The sequence below is a fragment of the Meriones unguiculatus genome, chromosome 7 (genome assembly GCF_030254825.1).
Source record: "Meriones unguiculatus strain TT.TT164.6M chromosome 7, Bangor_MerUng_6.1, whole genome shotgun sequence".
Classification (NCBI taxonomy): domain Eukaryota; kingdom Metazoa; phylum Chordata; class Mammalia; order Rodentia; family Muridae; genus Meriones; species Meriones unguiculatus.
This window is the reverse complement of record NC_083355.1, coordinates 41,299,112-41,323,938: the sequence shown is the minus strand read 5'-3', so window position 1 is coordinate 41,323,938 and position 24,827 is coordinate 41,299,112. Positions and strand designations below refer to the sequence as shown.

The 24,827-nt window shown below is 51.4% G+C and overlaps 1 protein-coding gene across 2 annotated transcripts in view; it reads left to right on the top strand.

Annotated features, from left to right (window-relative positions):
* The first annotated feature begins 1,361 nt into the window (after positions 1–1,361).
* Positions 1,362–24,827, top strand: part of Nos2 (nitric oxide synthase 2) — a 37,722-nt gene continuing 14,256 nt past the window's right edge. Inside the window, exons 1-13 of one of the 2 annotated variants that reach the window (XM_021639819.2) lie at positions 1,362–1,524; positions 2,046–2,187; positions 8,447–8,531; positions 9,297–9,419; positions 10,689–10,837; positions 15,536–15,698; positions 16,367–16,458; positions 17,679–17,820; positions 17,917–18,056; positions 19,992–20,166; positions 20,259–20,360; positions 23,978–24,172; positions 24,534–24,616. In XM_021639819.2, the coding sequence (XP_021495494.2) occupies positions 2,075–2,187; positions 8,447–8,531; positions 9,297–9,419; positions 10,689–10,837; positions 15,536–15,698; positions 16,367–16,458; positions 17,679–17,820; positions 17,917–18,056; positions 19,992–20,166; positions 20,259–20,360; positions 23,978–24,172; positions 24,534–24,616 (1,562 nt within the window). In that variant the 5' untranslated portion in view covers positions 1,362–1,524; positions 2,046–2,074. Of the gene's footprint in view, positions 1,525–2,045; positions 2,188–5,082; positions 5,183–8,446; positions 8,532–9,296; positions 9,420–10,688; positions 10,838–15,535; positions 15,699–16,366; positions 16,459–17,678; positions 17,821–17,916; positions 18,057–19,991; positions 20,167–20,258; positions 20,361–23,977; positions 24,173–24,533; positions 24,617–24,827 lie in introns of those variants that run through there. The other variant, XM_060387193.1, reaches the window with a different exon arrangement.

Below are 24,827 nucleotides of genomic sequence, written 5' to 3'. Positions count from 1 at the left end.
TTGTGGCAAACTTGTAACCCTGCCCCAGTGTATTTGCTCCTGCAGCTGTCCCCTGAGCAGTGCGGACCCAGCTCCTTCGGGGCCAGGTCACCTCCATCACTCTAAACTTTAATCATCCATTCTTTTTTCTAGACTTTGTCCTCTCTATCAGGGACGCAGTCCTTCCCAAGGGTTGTTTCTTCGGGCTAAGGTGGCCGAAACCTGAAAGGAGGTGAGCTTTGAGATGCTGAAACCCACAAAATGAGCCATTTCCGCAGCCCTGATGTTTAATTCATTTAGTCACTCAATGGGTTATTTATTCTTGTCACTTTCTGAGGCCACGCAGCTTTTTGGTGACTCTGAGTTTAGGAAACCTGGGGGAATGAGCAGACACTGGCAGGATGTGCAGGACCATATGATCCAGGGGAATTTTCCCTCTCTCTCTTTGTTCCCTTTTCCCCTAACACTGTTGCTGTTTTACTTTCAAAACGGAAAATTCCATACAGTGTACGATGCTTTATTCAAAGCATTGTAGAAAACTAGAATTCATTTGGTTTTGTTTGTTTTTCAAAATAAGGTTTTTCTATGTAGCCCCAGCTGCCCTGAAACTCACTCTGTAGACCAGGCTGGCCCAAACTCAGGGATCTGCCTTTCTCTGCCTCCCAAATGCTGAGATTCAAGGCTTGTGCCACCGCACCCCTGCAGGAAATTATAAATCCTATATATAAGAAGTCACACCATAATGCCACTGTGAAAAAAAAAAAAAGGCTTTCCCCATCACAGCCCTACCCACCACGCTTCCCAAGCTAACTTACTACCAGTGGGGAGAATGCCAGTTAGACAGCATCTCAGGGGCCTCTCTGTGCCCACCGCCTGCCTTCCACCCTCTCCAGAAAACCTCCCAGTGAGCATCGCAGGGCTCCTTCGGAATAGTGCCACCACCCGGCATCACTGGCCTTCTGGAGTCTGGATCTGTTTTCCAGCACGTTCCATGCCGTCAGTATTTCCCAGCTTCTGGTTTCCACTGTCAGCTGTGAGTGAGAGGACAGACAGGAATTAACCAGAGAGCTCCATGCCCAGAACAAAATCCCCCGGATGCTGCAAGTCAGGCTATGTGGCTTAGTCAAGAAAAGCCTCCCTCCCTGGTAACCCCAGTGCTGAAGTGGCCACTTGGCCACTGCCTTGGACCAGTGACGAGGAAGAGGTGTCCTTGCTGAGGAAACACCACAGGATGATGTCATTGTGCACACAGACTAGGAGTGTCCCTAACTGAGATAACTGCACAACCACGGGGACTGTCCCTTTGGGAACAGACCTCATGCAAAGCAGCTCTGGGGAGCAGCATGGAGGGTATAAATACCTGCCAGCTGCTGCCAGGGGCACAGCCTCACAGGGAGCCCAAGCCTGAATCTCTGGTCCCAGAGACGCCGCATCTCTGCCTTAACACTCCTCAGCCACCTTGGTGAGGGGACCGGGGCAACAGACAGGCTTCTGAGGCTCCTCAGGCTCGGGTCTCACCCACCCCACGGAGCAGCCGACTGCAAGGTGAGCCCTGTGCTGGGGACAGCTGCTCCCAGGAGTGTCTCCCTGTTTGGGAGAGCTCGGAATACCCTTCTGTTTTGTTTGTTTGGTGGATGGACTGGAGCTGACTGAAGGTCTAGGCAGAGCAGCCACAGGAGGGTCCTGCCAGTAGAACAGGGCATCTTGGTCAGATTTCTCCTCTGCAAGTATTCACTGTAGTGACTATGCCGCAAAGAAAAACTTTCCAGAAAGTTCGGAAACGGGGGGGGCACCTCCTTAAGGAGGCTGGCAGGCACTTGCTCTGTCTTTGGTGGGTGGCTACCTGGTGCCCAGTGTCATTCCTTTGGTTTGTTGTGGATCTTTGCAGAACAGGATTTCAATCTCCAACCTCAAATAAAAATCCACAGTGCAAGCACAGAGAGAGCAGCAATGCAAGCCTTTAACTGGGTCTTGTCTGCTTTCCCGACGACACTAGCACCTGTGAGAGGGCTGTTCTGTTAGGCTCTTCTTCAGCTTCCCCTCACAGCCTCCCTCCCCTTCCTCAGCCCCACAGAGAGCAAAGCCACTGACCAACATGACCTGCCCCTGGAAGTCTTTCTTCAGAATCAAATCAAAAGGCAACTTGAAGGAGGAAAAGGACATTAACAACAATGTGGGGAAAGCCCCCGTGGCCGTGGCCGTTCTCAGGTAAGCAGCTGTCTCCTCAGGCCTTCCAGGCCTCTACTGCCTCCCTCTGCTCCCAGCCTGCCAAGAGAAGCTTGTCTCCGGGCCACTGCTTGTGATTCTTTGCTGGAGAATGCAGCTACCGTGTGTGGAAGGAAGGCCTAGGGCCCCCGTGCTGCTCCTGAGAGAGTCTGGACCCTCTGGAGAAAGAAGAGGGGGAAATATGTGAGACTGGAGGCTGGAGAGCCTAGTGGTCAGCTCAGGTGGCATCCTGATTGGCTAGCCAGGGCATGTGCCTTACCGGTTGTTAGCTATTTTGACTACTAGACAACTGAAGGGTGTCAGGATGGCCCTGTGCTGTCCTCACTGATGGTGACATCGGGCAGCCCACCCGTCTGGGTCTCAGGCAGATCTGTGACCTATCTGACAGCATGCTGGGGATAGTGAGGTATGTCACCGGCACTTGATGAACAGGAGGCTTTGCCACCATCTACCAAGGCTTCTTTGTCACCAGGGCTACACAGTGCATGTAGAATTGACCCCAGGGGGTTCTTCCCTGTGGTCTCATTCTGCAAACGAGGCTGGGGGGGGGGATGGCTTTCGTGACTCCTAATGACAGAGGTGAAATCTGAGATTGGCCTGGTGCATCTTAGAACTGAGCTGGTCCTTAAAAAAAACAATTTATAGGAACCGGCTCAGAGAATTCTAGGGGATGGTAGGTGTCCACAGCTGTAGCCCCGGGCCTTGAGGCTAACTCAATATGACTTTATCTGCAATCTCAATGCCAAGCCTCAGCCCGCACCTGGCTCAGACATCTGCAGGACCGCAGTGGGCAGCGACCCCTGGAGGCAGTGAGTGGAGCAGCCCCAGATTTCCCTGTTCTGGTGCAGCCAGGGTTAGAAAGCGAGCTTAGGCAGAAGGGAGCAGCTTTGCCACTTCATAATCCTGTGGCTTTGGTCAAGTCTCTCAGCCTCCAAACCTCCATTTACTCCTTCTAGGAAAAGAGTCATCATGGTAGGATTAAAGGAGGCAGGCTGAACTGGAGAGGACTGTACAATGCACAAGCTGCACTGATGGCCTTCAGCCACCCTGATAGCACTTGAGTCTCAAAAAACTGTGACTTCCTCCCCTCCTTCTCTTCACCTGGTCCCCAAGAGCCCTGCTTCTGCCAGTCCAGAATCCAGCTGACCCCACACCTCTTTCCCTTCAACTTGACTTCGTGCAAGTCACGGCCCCACTCCAAAGTCTGTGCTAGCTGCCGACTGCCCGTCACCACACTGAGACTCCACCCTGCCCAGATAGAGGGCGTACCCTCTGACCACCGGAAGGTTGCCTGCTATCCTTCCACTTTAGGGAAGGGGACACGAAGGTCCACCGTGCTGGAGTCAGCTTAAGATCTCATGGTTGGGGGCTGGAGAGACAGCTCAGTGGTTAAGAGCACTGTCTGCTCTTCCAGAGGTCCTGGGTTCAAATTCCCAGCAATCACATGGGGGCTCACGACCATCTGTAATGAGATCTGGTGCTCTCTTCTGGCCTGTAGGTGTACATGCAGATAGAGCACCCATACATTAAAAAAAAAAAAAAAAAAAAAAAGTTTTTTTAAATCTCATGGTTGGCAAACGGTAGAGCTGGCATTCAAACTGGACCGTCTGTCTTATGGTCATCAATCTGGCTGCCACCCTGTAGGCCCAGGATGAGCTTTATCCCATCAATTAACAATCCAGGCTCGCTTACCTGGCACTATGCTGCCGGTCAACACGTCAGCAAGGCCCTTCTGCTTAATCAATGGATTGACCAAACTATTTATTAATTGCAAACACATTCACACGTATGTATAGTGTATTTAATACTACGTCAAAACTAGGCGGGAACTTTTTTTTTTTTTTTTTTAATCTTGTCTAACAAAGCTAGTTGCTAGAAAGTGGAGGAGCTGAGATTTGAGCCAAGTCCAAATTCTACACTCCACGTGCTGTCTCTGAGGACCTGCTCTATACTGGTCTGAGAAAGGGAAAAGGAGATCCAATGGGCACAGTCGGGGAGGGCAGTGGGGAGCGATGGCATCCTCCCTAGCTTGGGGCAGTCCTGGCAAAGGAGATGTTAGAGCTTTGGGAGGGGGGCGGAGTCAGGCAAGGGAGAGAAATAGGGTGTGTTGTCATGTCTTCTAAGGGCACTGCCCGGCTGTGGGGTCAAGGCGGGCTAATGGGTGGCAGGTGGCTTTCTGGAGGAGAGGGCCCAGCTAAAATGGGACTGCCCAGGAAAGGTGGCCAGAGGATGTTCCTGGAAGAGGAAGCAGCTTACAAAGGGGATTTTAGTCTGAAAGCAGCCGGGGCCCGTTATTTATTTTGATTTTAAAACGTAATTTTCGAATCTCTGCGAACCAAGAGCCTGTCCCTGGTGGCTTTCAACTTCGTGTAAACAAGAGATTCGGAAGTGTGCAGGCTGTGCCCGTGCGTGCGCGTGTGTGTTTCAGAGACAGGGGGTAAATGTGGGTCCATCTACATGGACCACAGGCTGTTCCGAGCAAAGTTAAGCCTTAGTGACTGAAACACTCCCTGCACTGTAATTTAGGCTTGGGGTTTCATTTGCTGAGATACCGGCCCGGAGGGTCCCCGAAGGGTCCCTGATGGCCTCGTCTCTACTCCACCTGGCCCGGAAGAAAGGAGAGAGCATTTCCTTGGAGTGTTCTAACAAGGCAGAGGCAGAGATGGCCCCGGGGCTGTTGCGTGGCCTCGAGCAGGACCTCTTATGTCTCTGGTCCCCTAGCTTCTGCCTCTGTAAACAGAGGTAGTGAAGAACTGCCTGGGTCGGAGCGGAACCCGGCTCGCAGGCGGTGGGCGGGCGCCGCGGGGGCGGGCGCCGCGGGCTCCCGCGGCGATAAAAGGACCGCGCCAGCGAGGGGCGGCGGCCCAGCTATGCGCGAGGGGCTGAGCGGCGCGTGCGACGCCGCCCGGCCGCGGCTCTGTCGCCTCCTGCGCAGGATCTTCGGCCCGAAGGTGGCCCGGCGCGTGGGCCCAGCCAGGTACGGCGCGCGGGGCCTGGGGAGCAGCGAGGGCGCTGGGCGCCCAGGTGGCCTCGCTGGGACTCCGGAGGGAGCGCGCAGAGCGCCCACGCGTGTCGTCCAGCGGGGGCTGAGGCACCGAGGAACTCGTGCGCCGCGCTGCCTAGAGACAGGTTCTGGCTGTGTGGATAGGTTGGCTTCAGACCTGGAAATCTTTCTGCCTCGGCTTCCCAAGTGCTGGGATTACAGGCGTGTGGCCCCGGGTTAATCCAGTGCTCTTCCACTTCCCTGCCCCGGTGCCTTGCTGCACTCCCCCTTCTTGCTGCGTTCTAAGCAAACACGGTTAAGAGGGAAAAGATGATCTTTTCCAATAAGACATTCTCCTTCTCGCAGGAGAGGTGGGCTGGCCAGGAGCCGCGCAGTGGCAGGACTCAAGACCCTAACTAACGCGGCTGTGGAGTCTACTCTCCCCGCTCTGCACCTAGTTCCATGACTGCAGATGGCTCGGTTCCTTTGGCCTACAAATCCATAATGGTCCTCCCTACCACGGGCCTGGCGGGTCTCAGCAAGGCTGCGGGTTTGGAACCTAGGAACCGCAGTCATTTGGAGCCAAGGATCCCGAGCCTCAAAGTGCTCCTCTGACATCTAGTCGCTAGATCCCCTTTAGCAAGTGGCCAGAAGAAATCTGCCAAGCGGTGGCAGGACGCAGAAGCTGAGGCAAAGCTCTGTTCATTCACTGTTGCATTTTTTTTTCTTAATCACAATTATAAAAGTCCTTGAAAAATTATTTTAAAATCCCAGTTATATAACAACCAACAACAAAAACTTTTAAGATGCTTAAAGTTGAAAAGAAAGATAAATAGCCTGTGACTTAACCACATCATGCTAAGCATTTGTGAATCTTACCCCGGGGTTCCACCCCAGGTGCTTCCAGGCCTGCTGGCGCCCACATTCTCTCTCTCTCTCTCTCTCTCTCTCTCTCTCTCTCTCTCTCTCACACACACACACACACACACACACACACACTGCATGCATATGCAATCAGGCTGTCGCCTATAGGGCCATCCAGTCTGAGGCGTTAGGCACAGCCTAAGCTTGCAGCTGTGGGCCCTGGGGCCAGGCTAACTGAGGCTCATCGGTGGGGTTTCAGACAGAGTTTAAAGCATTTTGACGTTAATGGGAGGCACGTAAGTAGACAGTGACGTTGCTTTTAAGTCTATTACTATGGTGCCTCGGATGTTCCTCATCTAATCCCCCAAATTGTGAAGCCCAGGATGGGCTGTGGTGAAGGGTTGGGAGAAGGAAGATGAGAAAGCAAATCTTGGCTTCCCTTTCTTTCTGGTGAGGCAGACCAGTCCAGACCAGAGGAGCAAGTTAAAGAAAAAAACATTCGCCTAGGTGTGGCAATACATGCCAGTAATCCCAGCCCTCAGGAGGAAGAGGCAAGAGTTCCAGGTCACCGTCAGCTTAGTAGAGAGTTCAAGGGCAGCCGGAGGTACATGAAACCCAAGCAAGAAAGCAAGAATTGTTCCGTGATCTTGTTTGTTTTTGTGGGGTTGTCTGTTGTTTTGTTTTGCGTTTTGAGCCAACCCCTCACTACACAGCCCAGGCTAAGCAATTCTCCCGCCTCACGTGAGTGTTGGGGTTCCGGAGAAGTCAGCATGTCCACTTTAGTGATACCCAATAACATACCACAAGGAGGATTTCTCTCAGGACTCCCTCAGGTCAGCAAGGACCCACCACAGCGAAGGGAGGAGGGAGAGACACCACAGAGATGAGGGGGAGTTGCAGTCAGAGAAAGGTGAGGGAGACTCTGGCTGAACTGACCAAACAGGATTCTTGCTGAAGGTAAAGCTGAACCATCAAACCTCAGGAGGGGACCAGGGAGCGACTTATTGCTGCATGACTGGAGTTAGGGGGGTTGTTTTGTTTTGGATTTATTTATTTCATGTGTGTGTGTATGTTTTGCCTGAGTGTATGGATGTGTAGCCGTGGCTGTCCTGGAACTCACTTTATAGACCAGGCTGGTCTCAGATTCAAAGATCCGCATTCTAAGTGCTGAGATTAAAAGCGTGCATGTCTGGCTCTTTCCCCTCCCACCCCCCACTAATTATTTTAATTTTATCTTTATCTTCTTTAAGACAGGCATCATATAGGGGTCATATAGCCCAAACTAGCTTTTAATGCCCTTTTTAGCTGACCTTGGACCCCTAATCCTCCTGCCAGGTGTCAGAATCATAAGTGTGTGCCATCCATACCTGCCTGTTATTCTCTTCACTCTTTTTGTTTTAGTAGTTTATTGTTTTATTTTATACACATTGGTGTTCTGCCTGCATGTATGTCTGCCTGAGGGCGTCAGACGCCCTAGAACTGGAATAACAGGCAGTTGGGAGCTGCCACGTGGGTGCTGGGAATTGAACCTGGGTCCTTTGGAAAAACAGCCAGTGCTCTTAACCGCTGAGCTGTCTCTCCAGCCCCTGTTCCTGTCACTCTTTACAAGATAAATACTTGGAGAAGCCAGGCATTGTAGCTTGGGCCTGTAATCTCAGCACTCAAGAAGCCCAGGCAGGTTGGAGGCCAGTGTGGTGTACAGAGTAAAAGAAACTAAATTAAGGGTTCGGGGGGTTGTTCGTGTACTTTGTAGGTTCTCATGTAGCCCAGACTGGTTTTGAACCTTCTTTGTAGTGGAGGCTGGCCTTGAACTCCTGATCCTTCTGTCACCACTTGCCAGCTGCTGGGATTCCAGGCATGTACTACCATGCCCAGCTTAAATTAAGGGTTTTAAATAAAAGAGATGAGCAGGGCATGGTGATGCACGCCTTTAACCACAGCGCTCCGGAGGTGAGTTCGAGGCTAGTCTGGTCTCCATAAAAAAGAAACAACACTCACTCACACACACACACACAAAGATAAATTTCTCTAAGCCCAGTAGGTGGTGAGTGGGGTACCCCGCTGGCTTGGGAGAGCTGGGCTGTCAGAGCATTTGCACTTGGCTTTCTGGGAAGGGTATTTCCCCAGAGCATCTGTGGACGCTCCTGTCTGAACAGTTTTGGCTGGCTCCCCTCATACCATTTTGACTTTGAGTGGTCAAAGAAAAGATGGAGAGGGAAGGTGGTAACAAGATTCTCTGAGACTGGCTCACTCATCCTTTTGGTCTGGAAGCCAGGAACAGGTCACTCCCGCCTCTAGCCACCAATGCCACATCTGCCAGACTGGGACTCACAGCGGCCACCCAAGATCTCCTCCACTCAGACTCTATCTCCTGATAACACTTTCTCTTCACAGCCTAACAACACAGGATGACCTTAAGAGTCACAGACCTGCCAAGCACCAAAACGGTTCTCCCCAGCCCCTCACTGGGACAACACAGGTCAGTAATTTGGTCACGCTATGGGGAGCCCCTTCTTTCTTCTACTTGGGGGATTCAGGCTAAACAGCCCCGTGGTGGCTGAGCAGGAGGATCCAGGAAGCCAAGGGCTGGGGAGTGAGCAGAGCAACCCAGACCTGGGGTATGGAGGGACCAAGGGTGCTGTGAACAATAAGAAAGTCTTAGTGATCAGAAGTGGAGGTCCCCAGGGTGCACTGGCACCCAGATAACTTGTCTGGTGGTTGAAAGCACGGGTTGGGGCAGTTTAAGACCATTCATGGAATCAGGGGTGGGATGGGCCAGAATGGTCTCAGACTCAGCTACTGAGCCACTAGTCTCAGCCCCTGGCTGTGGATCCCATCTTCCTGCAGCCCTCTCTATCCTGAGGACCGTGGAGAGGTGGTGGAATGATGGATGGAGACGGGGAAAGGTATTCTGGGGGAAACAAGACAGTGGACTATCTGTTAACTTCCCAGCTCTGTCCTTGGCAATCCCAGCTGCTGCAGTTCCCCCCCATCTAACTTGAATTCCCCTTGTGAGCCAGCACTGGTCAGGCCTTGGTAAGGACAGAAGCCTGGCCCAGGTCCAGCCACCTGCAGTGCTCAGCTGGCATTGGCCCAACTCCTGGGAAGGGTGGACTGAGGACTGGCCTGTGTGCCCACACAAAGCTCTGCCTCTCACCCAAGCAGCGTACAGAGGTCCAGGGGACACTATATGGTTGTTGGGGTTATAAGCATTTGGAAAATCCTGGATGTTTACCTATCTTAGAATGTTCCAAAATCCCTGGACAAGGTGCACGTGCCTCCATCGACCCGCCCACAGCATGTGAAGATCAAAAACTGGGGCAGTGGAGAGATTTTGCAAGACACCCTTCACCACAAGGCTACGTCGGTAAGAAGTCTGGGGTTGTGGGGAGCAGTACCTTTGTCTCAGCTAGGGTACCATAAGGGCCCTTTGCGGGTCCATCACATACTCCCTTGACTTTCTAGACAGCCATTTGTCTCAGACAAAAGATGTTGGGAAGTCTGTCTTCATCAATTACACTGGGAAGCAAGTAAGAGGAGATTCCTGTTAACTACCGGGTAGACAGAAAATAGCCTTGGGTTATCAGACAAAAGCCTCCAGAAAGCAGTTACTATTTTCTTAGATCTCAAGAGTATCTGAGAATTGCCGTTAGAATTGCCCAGAGCTAGGCTGAACTGAGGGAGGAAGCATGAGTTTCCTGTCTCTGGAAGGATTCAAGGGCTATTTGAATGGGAGGTAACGGTGGTTCTAGCAGCCAGCAAGCAGGGACTAACCATGCTGGGAGGCTCCTTTCTGTCACTAAGCTCCTCACTCTGACTCGAACTCACGCTAGGTGGCTGAGTGGTATGCACCTTTAATTCCAACACTTGGAAGAGGCAAGCAAACGTCTGTGAGATCGAGGCCAGCCTGGTCTATTCGGGGACAGCCAGAGCGACACAGGGAGACCCTGTCTCAAAACAACAAGAAAACACAAAACAAAACAAAGGAGAGAGGAAGAAAAAAAAAAAAGAATTCATGCTGTGGTTATAAATTGAGAAAGAAACAAAAAGCCTGTGAAGGCAGGATGATTTCCTGAACCCCTCAGAAACTGTATCTGCAGTCCCAGTTTGGGAGATAGAAGCAGGAGGGGGTTGGGGTTTGAGGTGAGTTTGAGGGCAGCTTGGGCCACATATGATCTTTTCTCAAAAACAACACCAAAACCTCAAAACAAAGCAAAACAGAGAAACACTACAGTTGACATCTTTCTGACATTTATTTCCATGCCTCCCCCAACTTTGGGACATTCTTTCTCTCATCTAACTGACACTTACAACCATGTTCACACAGGAGCCAGCCGAGTCTCTTTAGAAAGGAAAGCAGGTGAGATGCCTCCTAGGAGGAAGCTGTGAAGTTTTTATGAGGCTGGCCCTGCATCCTAGCTGCCTGGAGAACAGGGACAGAGAGGAAGCAGCTCACTCACACTCACTGAGTCTCAGGAAACGAGAAAGGGCAAGGCTGGGAGACAGTTTGGTTGACCCCTGAGGAGAAGGGGCCTGCTTAGAGTCACTGTGAGCTGACTCAGAGGATGTTCAGGTGACTGGCTGGGGGCAGGAAGGGGGAATGGGAAGCCTACTCACCCCCTATTTCTCTTTCCAGGATTTCACTTGCAGGTCTAAATCTTGCTTGGGGTCCATCATGAACCCCAAGAATTTGACCAGAGGGCCCAGAGATAAGCCCACGTCACTGGAGGAGCTTCTGCCTCAAGCCATTGAGTTCATCAACCAGTATTATGGCTCCTTCAAAGAGTAAGTCTGGCTTCCGTCAGGGTGATATCTGCCCCACCCCTTCCCCAGCGCTGTCTCGAACTGCTCCACTCTGACCCCGGAACTCCGCAGTCTTCCAGGCCCACAGCAGACCCTGGAGGAGGCTTAGGCACTTCGGTGTCTAAAAGGACAGGGGAAAGTGTAACTGGCTTTGGGCTCTGGCTCCACCACAGACCATTGCTGAGTTCTGGGGAAATAAATCCATTGGGCCTCAACTTCCTCATCTGTAAATTGGAGATCTTATGGCATGGTTCATTAGACAGCCATGAGATTTGTGCAAGTTTAGAACCGTGTCCTAGCCTAAGGGCTGTGACTCAGATGGATCCTTTCATCCTGAAGTAGATGAAAGTTTACAGACTACCTGGTCAGGCCTTTCCTCCTGCAGATGTGAACAAGATTCTCAGAGGCAGCCCTGACACCATCCTAGTCTAGCTAGAGTCCAGGAAACCTGACTTGGTGGATGCCACACTCCTGGAGCTCTCTTATCTTTTTACCCCACAAGGCTTCTGTGAGTCCAGTGACCAGACTCCTTTTTTTTTTAGTCAGTCAGTCAGTCTGTCTGTCTGTCTGCCAGCCTGCCTGCCTGTCTGTCTGTCACTCTAAGCACCAAACATGGTCCAGCCTGGAATACAAAGATTTTTTTGTTTTGTTTTCATTGCTAGTTGCCAATTTTGTTGTCAGTACATACAATTGTGATCAAGGAGAGGCTGTGGGGCATGGGTAAGAGTTGGGGTCCAGGTAGCCACCTACCTGGGTTCAAAACTGGGCAAGTTCCTTCCTCTCTCCGTGCCTTGGTTTTCTTGCCTGAAAATACATTATAATACACCCACCTTGTAGGAGTTTATATGAAGATTAAATGAATTAGAAGCTACAAATAGCTGAGAATAGTGCTGGCCTGGAATGAGTGCAACTGAAGTCTTAGTTATCATTGTATTTATTCAATTTTTTAAACATCTGTTTACTTGTTGGAGAACTGGGTGCCTGAACCATACCCAGCAAGGGTGTGACCGTCAGAGGGCAATCTGTGGTCCTCGGGTGTCTCCTTCTGTAGGATGGATCCGTCAGAGGGCAGTCTGTGGTCCTCGGGCGTCTCCTTCTGTAGGATGGATCCGTCAGAGGGCAATCTGTGGTCCTCGGGCATCTTCTTCTGTAGGATGGATTCCTGGGGTTGATTCAGGTCATCAGACCTGGTGACAAGAGTCTTTACCTGATGAACCATCCCTCTGGTCCGTCGCTGTAGGTTTTTGAGACAGCATCTCATGAAATAGGGAAGCCTGGCTTTCGCCCACAGTTGTCCTTCTGTGTGCTGCAGTGACAGGTACTCGTGATAATGCCTGAATCTGGAAGATTGTTGTGTGACTAAGTAACTTACCCCGGCCAGCTGTAAGAATGACTGGCCAAGATGGTGAGCGTCTGCTCTGCAGCTGGGCTTTTGTGGCACGGTCTCATACAGTATTTCTGCCTGGGGCGTGAGACGCAGAGGGTCTCTGGGACTCAGAGCAGAAATTGCTGCTCTTGGTGATACCTGCTCCACCTACTTTCAGCTCCAGAAGGCCAGCGCTGGCAGGGCGCTTGACCAGAGGCCCCATCTTCCAGATCAGTACTTCCCAACCTTACCTGGGAGCTTTCGGGACGCTGATGTCTGGTCCCCTGGCCCTGAGAGGGACTTTCTGTGGTCTTGTGAAGGGTGGAGGCCCGTGGGGGTACTGTCTGTTCCATGAGTGTGTATCTGGGACTCTGTGGCATTGAACTTTACAGTTTCCTTGATCTTCCTGCTAAGTTGTTAAAAAGTGGCCATTTTGGGGTCTGGGATTTTTCTAGATAGGCCTCATCTGTCCAGTTGTTTTATTTATTTATTTATTTATTTATTTATTTATTTATTTATCTATCTATTTTTAAATTTGGTACCAAGCACACAAAAAAACTCCAAGTTGCTGTGTTAATTCTGAGAGCCAGGCGCAGTTACCACCTCTCTAGAGACCCGGGAGCAGGTCTCAGGAGGACGTAGGACTTGCTTGAAGATGCACATTTGGAGCCCAGGCTTCTGGTGCTGGACCCTGGCTGTTAGCCTAAGTACCCTGGCACGGGGGTCTTTGGCCCATGAGGATACTGACTCTTTTTGGAGCTGAGATACCTAGTTAGCATTAAGGCTAACAGAGCTGTGCCCAGTTAGCATTAAGGCTAACAGAGCTGTGCCCAGTGACTGGCAAATGTCTTTACTTCTCATTTTCCACAGTCACAAGTCCATATCTTGGTCCCTCAGAGGTTCTGGGATCGAGGTGATGAACAAGGGTTTGTCCCCACAGGGACACTAGCAGCTGAAGGCTTCCGGTAGAGTGGGCTCAGACATCTGTATATGCAGAATATCAGGACCTTTGGAGCGTCTGACCTGAGAGTGACCATCCAATCGGTTGCTGATACAAAGACCACTCCTTTTCAGAGCTAAGAGATGCATTCCTAGTGACTCAGAAACATGACCGTCAGAAATCGTTTAGTGTGTAAGGAAGCCTGGTGATGCAGGCTACCCTGGAGACCAAGATGCTTGTAGGAGGATTCCAAGTTCAAGGACTTCCTGGGTGACAGGGTGAATTCCAGCCAGCCCGGGCACCACGGTGAGAACCTATCTCAGAATAAAAGGTTAGAGAAATAAGTGCTGGCAGCCAGGGGCTGAGGAGATAGCCTCGTCTGGCACCCTAGGGCTCAGTTCCTGGTAGCACAAACGAAAGGAGGGAAGAACAGAGGAGGAAAAACAGTAAAAGAAAATGATAAAATTAAAATTCAGTGGGCATGGCAGCACATGCCTTTAATCCCAGCACCCTGAAGGCAGAGGCAGGAGGGCCTTTGTGAGTCTGAGGCCAGCCTGGTCTGCAGAGTGAACTCTAAGCCAGCCAAGGTTACCTAGCAAGACTCCATCTCAAAACAAAACAACAATGGAAAAATCTAAGGGAACTGGGAGAAAAACATGAAAAATAATTTTAAGAGTAAGTCCCTGACTCAAAGCAAACAAAAACAAAACGCTTAAGAAACACACACAAAAAAATTAATTTATCAGATTCTTTTAAAGGTCATCCTTTTTTATATGTTCCCACGTGTGTCAGTATTCTCATGGATGTTGGAAGCTGTGGTGTTACTGTGTGTGGGAGAGTGGGTTTTTCAGAGAAGAGCTGCTTAAAACTTGCCTCTCCAAATCAAACTTTCATCCAAGCTGTAGCCAAGTTAATAACGTGCCCTGAGATCATTAATAACTGTGTGAGAGCCATGCTTCCCGACACAGACCATCCTGGAAGTTACATGTGGGTATAAAGGAATGAAGGCTGACTGTGGCTTGGTTCTGTGGAAGCTGTTCTGAGTCAGGAAGGCCAGAAAAACAGTTGTCTCCCTCCTGAGACTCCTGTGAAAGACTGGTTAAGGCAAAGGCTCCCCATTCCTTCTTGCTACTGTAGTTGCTGTGCTGTTCATCACATAAAGAGGAAGGCTTTTCTCAGAACCAGTCCACTTCTTAGATTACAACAGGAAAGGCCCAAGTTCTTCCAAAGGAATCAGGCCCACTCTTGGGTAAATGGTACCAAGAGTTCATCTTTCTCCTTTTACTAACTGTTATTGCTAAGAGTTTTACTAACTGTTCTCTAACTGTGAAAACTGCTGCCTTCAAGCTTGGGCACAGAGTGAGGAATATTTCTCGAATCTTTCTCTGCCGATGAAAACACCAGCCTCACCCAGAAGTTCCCCCTTACAGGGATCACTGAGGACGAACATCACTGAATGTTTCATCTTCAAGTCTTTATGTAATCAAAAAACCAGTTGCCAAGACCCTCTGCCTGCCCCAAAGACAGCTTCATTCCAAGTCCTCCATTGCCCTTAATCACAAGTTCATTCTTTAAATAATTTTGTTTGTTGCCGTTTCGAAATATGGTGGTGCTGCTTAGAAATCTCCAGGTTGCTGTGGCATGTGTGTGGGTGTGTTCCGAAGTCTTCATGACCAAGTTCCTCTCCCTTGGAATAATTCTGAAGTATGCTTAAATCACTGACTCTGGCTCCTCTGGGTGGGCCCTAGGGCCCTTCAAGTTGAGTCCCGACCTTGGGTCTTGTCTGGGCCTGCCTTGCTTTCTGAGGAACCCTCGAGGCTCGCAGTTTCCTGGTGGATGGAAGGTGGATGGTCCCGTTGGCTGCAGACTGTTAGGAGCCTGGGGCTGACCTTGAAACCACTGGGTCTGTGCCCTCACGTCTCTGTGTTACCATGCTTGCGTTCTTGGGCCTACCACTGGCCACTCTGGCGTCTTAAGACCTTTGATTGCAAAGCAAACACAGCAGTCGCTCCTAAGTTACCTGTGGTAGCAGGCATCTGCACTCCCAGGGATTTGGGAGGTGGGGGAGGAAGATTAGAAGTTCTGGGCTGGCCTGGGCCACACAACAAGACTTTGTCACAACGACGCGCAGGGGACGGAGTAGAGGCAAAAGTGTGGTTTTGTTCCAACAGGACTAAGAGCCTCAAGATAGCGATGACTGAGCATTAAAAAACTAAAAGTGGGTCACAAAACCAGCTCTACAGGGGACAGTGTCCTAAGGGGGACAGTTTTCCCTTGCGGTGTCCAAAATCAGTTCTTGATCTCTGGGGAATGAATTAATCCCCTTGTGAGGTCCAGCCATTGTTGATCTTCCTGACAGTTTCCTGTCCCCCAGGGCAAAAATAGAGGAACATCTGGCCAGGGTGGAAGCTGTAACAAAGGAGATAGAAACAACAGGAACCTACCAGCTGACGCTGGATGAGCTCATCTTCGCCACCAAGCTAGCCTGGAGGAACGCCCCCCGCTGCATTGGCAGGATCCAGTGGGCCAACCTGCAGGTGAGCGCTCTGGGCAGAGTGGGAGAAGGAGCGGGAAGGGACAGGCTCCAAGGCAGAGCAAGTGGCCAGGGCTCTGCAGAGCACAGCTAAGCCCCAAGATGTGGTGTTCCGGGTCTCCTCCTAAGAGCCTGAAATCTTATTTTAGTGCCAGGGTCCCTGAATGACCCACTCCGTGTGCAGCGTGGGAGACCACATGCCACCATGAAACAAACAGCAACCTTGGATGTCTGATTCCTGAGGCCTTGCTGCTGAAAGTGTTTGCCTCCAGTGTTTGCGTTCTTGGCTCCTAGAGAGCATTTTATTTATCCTAGACTGCTAGGCCATCGTCTCCCTGGAGGGTCTTTTTTGTTGTTGTTGTTGGGTCCTATGGAGTGCTCTTGGCCTGAGAAAATCCAGGAGCCTCAACGGTGGTACACTCTCCCATGGCAAAGATCCAGGCCAGGGCTGTGGGGCCTTTCGGTTCTTCAAAGCCAGATGCTCTTGGTAATTTGGTTTTACTGGGGTCTCCTGAGTGGAATTCTCTGTTCTCCTGTCTCAAGAACAGTGGTGATGGGCACTGGGGATGAAGAGAGGAGGGTGTGCCGTCCGTGTTGCCGGGCAGAGGACTTTCAGTCAGCCCCGAGCCTCTGTCCTCACAGCCTTTCATGGTCTGGGTGTGCCCCATGCAGGTCTTTGATGCCCGCAGCTGTAGCACTGCCCAGGACATGTTTCAGCATATCTGCAGACATGTGCTTTACGCCACCAACAACGGCAACATCAGGTGAGGCGCCTTTCCCGGCTATGCTGGGCTCACCCTGCCAGTCTCAGGCAGAAGAGGCCAAAGGGCTTAGGGGAGGGGCCTCTGGCTCCTGGAGAAACTGGGGAGAGAGAAAAGAAAAAAGCTTAGCCTCTCTAGGACATGGAACGGTGAGAGCGGCCTGCTCCCCACTAGCCTTTGTCACAGGCCCAGCTCTTTTCTATTATTTTTCCTTCTAACTTAGAACCACGGGGCAGTTACATCCTCCAGAAGCACTTCTAGGAGGCCATGGTGACACATGCCTGCTCTCTAAGCACTTGGAAAGGTGGAAGCAGGAGGATCAAGAGTTCATTCTTGGCTAGATAGCATGTATCAGGCTAGCCTGGACTCCATGTGTCCCTGCCTCAAAAGCACATCAAAACAAAGAAAAAATGTTAATTGGGCATGGTGGTGCATATCAGTAATCTCAGCAGTAGAAAGGCTGAAGCAGGAGGATTGCCACGAGTTCCAGGCCAGTGTGGGCTACAGACAGGCCTTGTCTTGTTTTAAAAAGAACCCACTCAGGAGGCAGAGGCAGATGGATCTTTGAGAATTTGAGGCTTACCTAGTCTATATATTGAGCTCCAGGGCAGCCAGAGCTACACAGTGAGACCCTGTCTCAAAAACAAGCAAATAGAAGGTTCTTCTTTCCAGGTTGCAAAGGAGCCTCTGGTTTCCTGGGTATGGCTTTGCTGCAGTGTTTTATTAAATGTGAGAGAGCACTCAGTGCGTGGCATTGTCAGTCCCTGTCCCTCTCTATTCATACCACAGATAGGATTGAACAATGCACTTAATCTGTCACTCATTCATTTTTGTGCACAGCAAAATTGTACATACCTAACGGGGACTCAGCATAGGACTAGGCCAGGGCCAAGGAAAAGGAGGAGGCAGGGTGGGATACAGAGGTGACTGAGACCCCAGAATCCAGCTCCAAACCTGTGCTGAGCAACCACCAACTGTGGGAAGAGAATCCATCAGTGAAGGCCAGCGGTGTGGAAGGGGCCTGAGGCTGCCCAGAGTGGCACTCTCCTTGTTGGTCTCGAAGGACAGGGAGAAGCTGGTGGCAGGAGGAGAGCTCAGAGGGTGACTTCAGTCTGATTGGGGTACAGAGACTGCAGAGTGGGAAGAGTGGAGGGAGGATGGTTGGGAGTCCCTGTCCCACCAACCCGCAGTTGGTAAACCGCTATGTCCCTGTCCCGGGGAAGGTCGGCCATCACCGTGTTCCCCCAGCGGAGCGATGGGAAGCATGACTTCCGGATCTGGAATTCGCAGCTCATCCGGTACGCGGGCTACCAGATGCCCGATGGCACCATCAGGGGGGACCCTGCCAACTTGGAGTTCACCCAGGTACCTATCCGGCCTCTGACGGGTCCCTCGGGCAGGGAACCCAAAGCAGATGCAGCGTCTGGGCCCGGGGACTTACTGGGCTCCTCTCTCTGTCAGCTGTGCATCGACCTGGGCTGGAAACCCCGCCATGGCCGTTTCGACGTGCTGCCTCTGGTCCTGCAGGCCGACGGTCGAGATCCAGAGGTCTTTGAAATCCCTCCTGACCTCGTGTTGGAGGTGAACATGGAGCATCCCAAGTAAGCCACCAAGGGTGCGGGTTATGTGGACCTGTCCTTGGCTCCATGCTTCTCCTTCTGCCAAGCCCTGCCGGGCAGTGTCCAGAGGACAGATGCTGTAAGGCCATTTGGCCCTCTGCAGCAGCCCTGCCCCCTTCCTATCCAGCCTCGGCCTTCTGAGGAGCCGCCGATGGTGACTGAGGAAGTGGCAGCCTAGCTAACAGGGTCCTGGGAGCCTGAGAGGCAGTTCCTTCAGGAGAGCCTGCGAGCTTCTGTCAGAGCGGCCAGGCCTTTGGCTCTCCTCCTAACACTTTATTTAGTGTGCAGGCATGGGCGTTTATGATTGTGTGTATCGTGTGATGTATGATTGTGTGTGGTACGTGTGTGTGTTTTGTATGTGTGGTATGTGTGTATGATGTATGTGTGTCTCTGTGTGTGGTATGAGTGGTGTGTTTTTATATTTATGTACATATGTGTGGTGTGGTGTGCTTGTGTATCTGTGTGTTTGTGTGTGTGTGTGTGTGTGTGTGTGTGGTGTGTTTTTATGTTTATGGGTATATGTGTGGTGTGCGTATGTATCTGTGTGTGTGTGTGGTTGTATGTGTGTGTGTCGTGTGTCTGGTGTATGTGGTACATGTACTTTGTGTGTGGTGTGTGTTTATATTTGTGAATATGTGGTTGTGTGTGTTTGTGTGCCTGTATGGTCAGTTTCAGGAGTTAGTTGATTCTTTCCTACCATAGGGATCCTGGGCATTGAACTCGGCTCATCAGGCGTGATGGCTAGTGCCCTTATCTGCTGGGCTGTCTCCATGGCCTCCTCCCAGCTTTCTTGGGGAAAGGACACCTCTCTCAGATAGAGGAAGTGTAGGGCCACAAGGACTTTAAGAGCACAGCTCACTGAACCCCTGCAAAATACCTCCATATATAGAGACTGACTACCCAGTGGTCACTGGGCTGGCTGCTCTTGTCCTTTGAATATACTGAACTCAGTCCTGGCCCCGGACCTCTGTGCCACTTCCCCTACCCGATAGGCCCTTTCCTCAGAATCTTGCAAGGCCCACATCTTCTCATCAAAAGGTAGTCCCTGTGACATCACCACGCCTCTAGAGAAGCCTTTCCCGACTGACCACCCATCTTCAAGACAACACCACACCTAGTTTCTCGTTATCTTACTGGTGTGTTTGTTTACCCTTTGTGGTCTATAGTCTAGATGCCGGGCCACAACTCTGGGAATAGAATCTTGGTTTTCATCAGTATATCCCAAGGTTCGGGGCACACAGTAGGTGCTTAATAATAGACATTTGTGCTAACTATCTATGACTATCCAGTGAATGAGGCTATGTTTGTAATAATCCCACGAGTTTAGTACTATTGGCTCTGTGTTGATGACGGGGGTACTGAGGCTCTGGGGAAAAAGCACCTAGTCTGTGTTTGAGCCCCAGCTGTCTGGTCAGAGTCCTTAGCTGCTGCATTGTGTTGGAGCATTTAGAATGGCATACACCTGATCCATTTGCAGGAATGACTGGGTAAAGAGATGTCTCATTTAACAAATGACCCTCTTATCACTCCTGGTGGGGTGACTAGGATCAGCTCCGAAAAAAGACTTTTTTAGCACTGGAGATAAGGCTCAATTGAGTGTGCTTGCCCAGCATGCTTGAAGCCCCAGCTCTGATCCACAGCACTGCAGAAACTGGATGTGATGGGACATGCCTATAACTCCAGCACTTGGGAGATAGAGTCAGGAAGATCAGAAGTTCAAGGTCAGCCTCAGCTACATAAAATCAAGACCTGTCTGGGATATGAGACCCTGCCTCAAAAACAAAAACAAACAAAACACCAGAGGAAGAAAAGGAATTTCTCTGGTTGACCCTTTTACTGATGTAAATTATTTTTTGACTGGGGAGAGAGGGCGAACAAGAAGACTCTTAACTGCAGCTGGCTCTCACTCCCTGCCAGGTACGAGTGGTTCCAGGAGCTGGGACTGAAGTGGTACGCGCTTCCTGCTGTAGCCAATATGCTGCTGGAGGTGGGCGGCCTTGAATTCCCAGCCTGCCCCTTCAATGGTTGGTACATGGGCACGGAGATCGGAGTTCGCGACTTCTGTGACACGCAGCGCTACAACATCCTAGAGGTGACAGGGGTTGCCCAGCTGGGCTGGCTGGAGGAGGGGGGCGGCAGGGGAGTCCCCAAGACCGTCTCACCTTCCTTACTTGGTTCCTATAGGAAGTGGGCAGGAGGATGGGCCTGGAGACCCACACACTGGCCTCCCTTTGGAAAGACCGGGCTGTCACGGAGATCAATGTGGCTGTGCTCCACAGTTTCCAGGTATGCCGGGGGTCGTGTGGGTTTGTAGAGGCTCTGGCAAGAAGGTCTCTTGATCCAGCCACTTGTCTGGCACTTGATGTCCCCTTTACGGCTTCATTCATTCAGGCTGCCTGGGTGCAGAGACCCAGCGTTCGTGCTGTTCTAGCAATGGCGGCTCCTTCCTCCCTGCCTGTCCCTGAACTCGGGCACTGTAGGTGCTTCTGCTTCCATTGCTTGAGAACGGCCCTCAGAGAATGCTCCTCATGGCTGCATCTCCGAGCTCTCCCTCCCTGCCTGACCATTCCTTGGGTCTGAAATTCTTGCAGGGTTTCAAAGACTCAGCAAAAAGGGCTCCTACCACAGGACTGAGCACTTCTGAGTTCATGTCGCGGTAAAGATCAGTGGGCAGCTAATGGGAGTCTGTTCTTTGCTCTCACCAAATGGGTCCTAGGGATCGGGACCTTGGGATCAGCAGGCTTGGCAGGAAACGCCTTTATTTCTGAGCCATCTCACTTTTGACCCTCTTGCTTTTCCTTCCACCTAGAATCTTTCCTTTAAATCATCCTACGGCCAGCCCCTTACCTACTTGTAGGAGGGATTAAAGAACCCCTCCTGCACCATGTCCCTTTGGCCAAGGTTGTGTTCCCTCCCACCCTCTAGCTCCCATCCTAACCCCAGTCCTCTTTTTCCCCACCTCCTTTCATTTGGTTTTGTCAGAGTAGTTTCCGGTTGCTTCTTCCCTCCACTGGAAAAGTGAGCTGCTTGGTGCTCCATGACTGAGGTCACTGTTACATGTCCAGCAGTGTCTGGCCCAAGGAGGCGGATGGGAAATCATGGAGTAGGTGGATGAGTGGATGCTAGCCCCCGTCTACATGGCCTGTGCTCCCTGGAGTAAGGGGATCTGAACTAACACAAAACAAGAAGCCCAGTAGGGAAGGACCGGTCCTGGCTCAGACATCCTAACAGCCAGGACCCCCAGCGCCAGCTCCTACTCTGGCAGGATGCATATTGTCCCAGCAAATTCACAGAGGCCTGGCCCTCTCCTGATGCTGCCCCTCCCTCCACTCCCTGAGTCTCTAGGCCATTCTGGTCACCTTCTTCTAGGGCAACTTTCAAAAGACATGGCCTTTTTTTTTTTTTTTTTTCCTCCCTTGTAAAGTGAGGACAGCAGCCAGGTATGATGGCACATGCCTGTAAGTCCAGCATTCAAGGAGGCTGAAGCAGAAGGATGGTGAGTTTGAGTTTGAAGCTGGCCTGGGCAACTCCATGAGCTGTTTCTCAAAGAGAAAAACAAAATTAAACAAACAAACAAACAAACAAACAAAAAGGGAATAGTGTATCCCTTGCCGAATCATTGCTAGAATCAACTAATTCATAAGACACGGTTGGCGGCTTTCTTGATCCCTCGGGGGATATGTGGGTGGTGCATCTGTGCTTGTCATCGCTACACCATCCCTGAAGTCCAAGGGCACGGTTTATGTGCACAGATAGATAGTCCCTGGCTTACCCTGGCTCCACCTGGGAATTTTTTGAGAGCATGAAGGGAATCCAGAGCAACTGTACTTGGGGTTTTAAAAAATTCTTTTTTAAAAACCTCTTACCATTATATGTATTTTGTATTTTATTTTATTTGTGTATAGGTGTTTTGCCTGCGTGTGTGCCTGTGCTCCACAGGTGTGCAGCACCCAGCCAAAAGAGGGCATCAGATCCTCTGGGACTGGAGGTACAGTTGAGAGCCGCCATGTGGGTGCTGGGAAGCAAACCCAGGTCCTCTGGAAGAGCAAACAGTGCTCTTAACCGCTGAGCCATCTGTCCAGGCCCCTGCTCGGATTTGTTGTTGTTTGGGATCTTGATTTTTCTCTAACCACCTTTTCATTCTTTTTTTGAGACACGGTTACCCAGGCTGGCCTTGAATCACTGTGTTGTCTAGGCAGGCCTTAAACTCACGTCAGCCTCCAGAGTGTCTATGCTTACCGGCCTGTACAGCTCACCGCATAAGGATTTTGAGTGTTCATCTCTCATCACCACTGTTAGGTGGTGGCCGGCTGGCAGCAGCAAGCCTCAGCCTCAGCTGGCTGTGGTAGCCACGAGGGCCGGAAACCGACACTACAGTATGTCATGTAGTCAAGCTAAGATGGTTGTGAGGCGCGGTGCTTTTTTAAAAAGATCTGAGATGGAGTCTCCTGTGGCCCGGGCCGGCCTCAAACTCACTACATAACTTCTTGTGCACCTCCCGTGTGCTGGGATTACAGGCATGAGCTACCACCGCTGAGTTGTTTGTTTTTACCGTGTTACTAGGCATCAAACAAAGAGCTTGGTGAGTGCTAGGCCAACAGTCTGCCAGCTGAGTTACACCCCAGTCCCCACTCAGTGTATTCTTGACTGAGGATATTTTCATCTTGCCCTGGGTCTGTCAGCATGGAGCCCTGTCATGAGTCAAACAGCAGCTGTACATGAGATTTTGTTTGGTTGGTTTGTTTGTTTGTTTGTACATGAGTTTCAAAGTGTGGCTCGACTCTCAAGCCCAGCATCAGGTGGCGGCTGCCAGCCTTGGCTCATACAGCATCCTTCCCGAGGAATGGCCCTCCCCTGGCCAACATGAATCCATGTCTCAGGACTTGCCCTCTCTTTGCAGTTGTCCTGACTTCCATCCCTCCCCTGGGCCTATCCCAGCTGCTAGGCTTTCCCCTCTGCCCCTCCTTCCATCACAAATCCTTCCAGGCCTTATGAAAATGACTGACTTCCTTCAGCCTCCCCAGGAGGGTGGTTGTTTGCTGGCAATGCAGGGAGACCATCTCTCCTTTGCCCCGGGGGTCTTTCACGGTTCCTGGCAGACAGGCAGCCCCAGACAACACCCACTGACAGCGAATAATGCTTCTGTACAGCTGGTTCGCTCCTTCCTCCGTGTTCCTGGGATGGCACTCCGGACGGGCTTGGTGACGAACGTTCACCCGCTGAGCCACGCCCTCCCCTAGCCATAAACACTTTTCCCTTGGTTGAATGGATCTCCAGACTCTGGGGTGCAGCTGCTTTAACTGGCTCATTCCAGGCTAGTCCAGATCTCGTGGCCTCTAGTGTTAAGATGTGGATGGTCTGTCTCTCCGACACTTTGGTCCATCCCTGTCCCCACAGATGATGAGGGTAGTTTTGTGTTTGATATTTTTAGAAACAGACTCTCCTGTATCCCAGGCTGGCCAGGGGCCCCGTATGTAGCTGAGGATGGCCTTGAACTGATCCTCTGCCCACACCGCTAGAATGCCGAGATTATAAATGTGTATAGCTTCATGAACCCCAGGCAAGCCCTCTATTGAGCGAGCCTCCTTTGAGTTCGTATTTTCCTTGCCTGAAACAAGATGGTGCTGTGTGAGGTGTCCACACCTGAGGCTCGGTGTCCGCTGACAATGCCTGGAGCCCTGGAGTTTTGCTTCTAGAGGGTCTGAGGGGAAGCTGTTGTGTGACCGAGGGCTGGCTGGCTGTGTGATGGCACAAGGTCTCTCAGTCTGTGGACTTGGAGCTGCATGCGTTTCTCCAGCAGTCAGTGAGAGGAGCAGGGGCAGTTTTGGAGCCCTCCAGTGCAGGCGCTCTCTGCTCTCTTCCTCCGCCCTTACCTCAGCCCACTCCATCTTCTTCTCCGCCAGAAGCAGAATGTGACCATCATGGACCACCACACAGCTTCGGAGTCCTTCATGAAGCACATGCAGAATGAGTACCGGGCCCGAGGAGGCTGCCCTGCAGACTGGATTTGGCTGGTCCCCCCAGTGTCCGGGAGCATCACCCCTGTGTTCCACCAGGAGATGCTCAACTACGTTCTGTCTCCATTCTACTACTATCAGGTCAGGGAGAAGCCTTCTGGCCTCCCCATCTTGCGGCTCATCTATGTAATGTGACAGGACTATGCATACCAGCTGAACATAACATGCCTTGTCCTCTCTGAGGTGCCCAGATTAGACTATACATTATCTAGCATACTCAACAGAAAGATACTAAGAGCAGGTGGACCTCTACCTTCTGGGACAGTGACAAAGGAGGCCCCGTGCCCCCTGCTTCATGACCCAGGAAGCGTCACCCTGAGCTTTGGTGATATGGGTGGGGTGTCCCTCCATGAGGACTATAGAGGCCCCCCCTGACTCCCCAGCATCCCCCGGATGGAGCCCAGCTAGAACCATACCTTCATATCTCCCTTCTTCTCTGTAGATCGAGCCCTGGAAGACCCATGTCTGGCAGGATGGGACGCTGAGGCCCAGGAGGAGAGAAATCCGTTTCAGAGTCTTGGTGAAGTATGTAGAAGTGGGCAGTTGCCCTGTCTGTGCTTTGTCCCTTTTACTGAGGTGGCGGCCTTCCTGACTCCACCATGAAGGGCAGGGCAAATGGAGAATGTCCTTTATGGTGCTGGCTCCAGGACTCTAGACACCAGTTCTGAGACCCTTTTTGCTTTTGTAGTTCCAGACTCCCCAAAGGGGCTGGGTCAGGAAGCACGGGGACCACCAG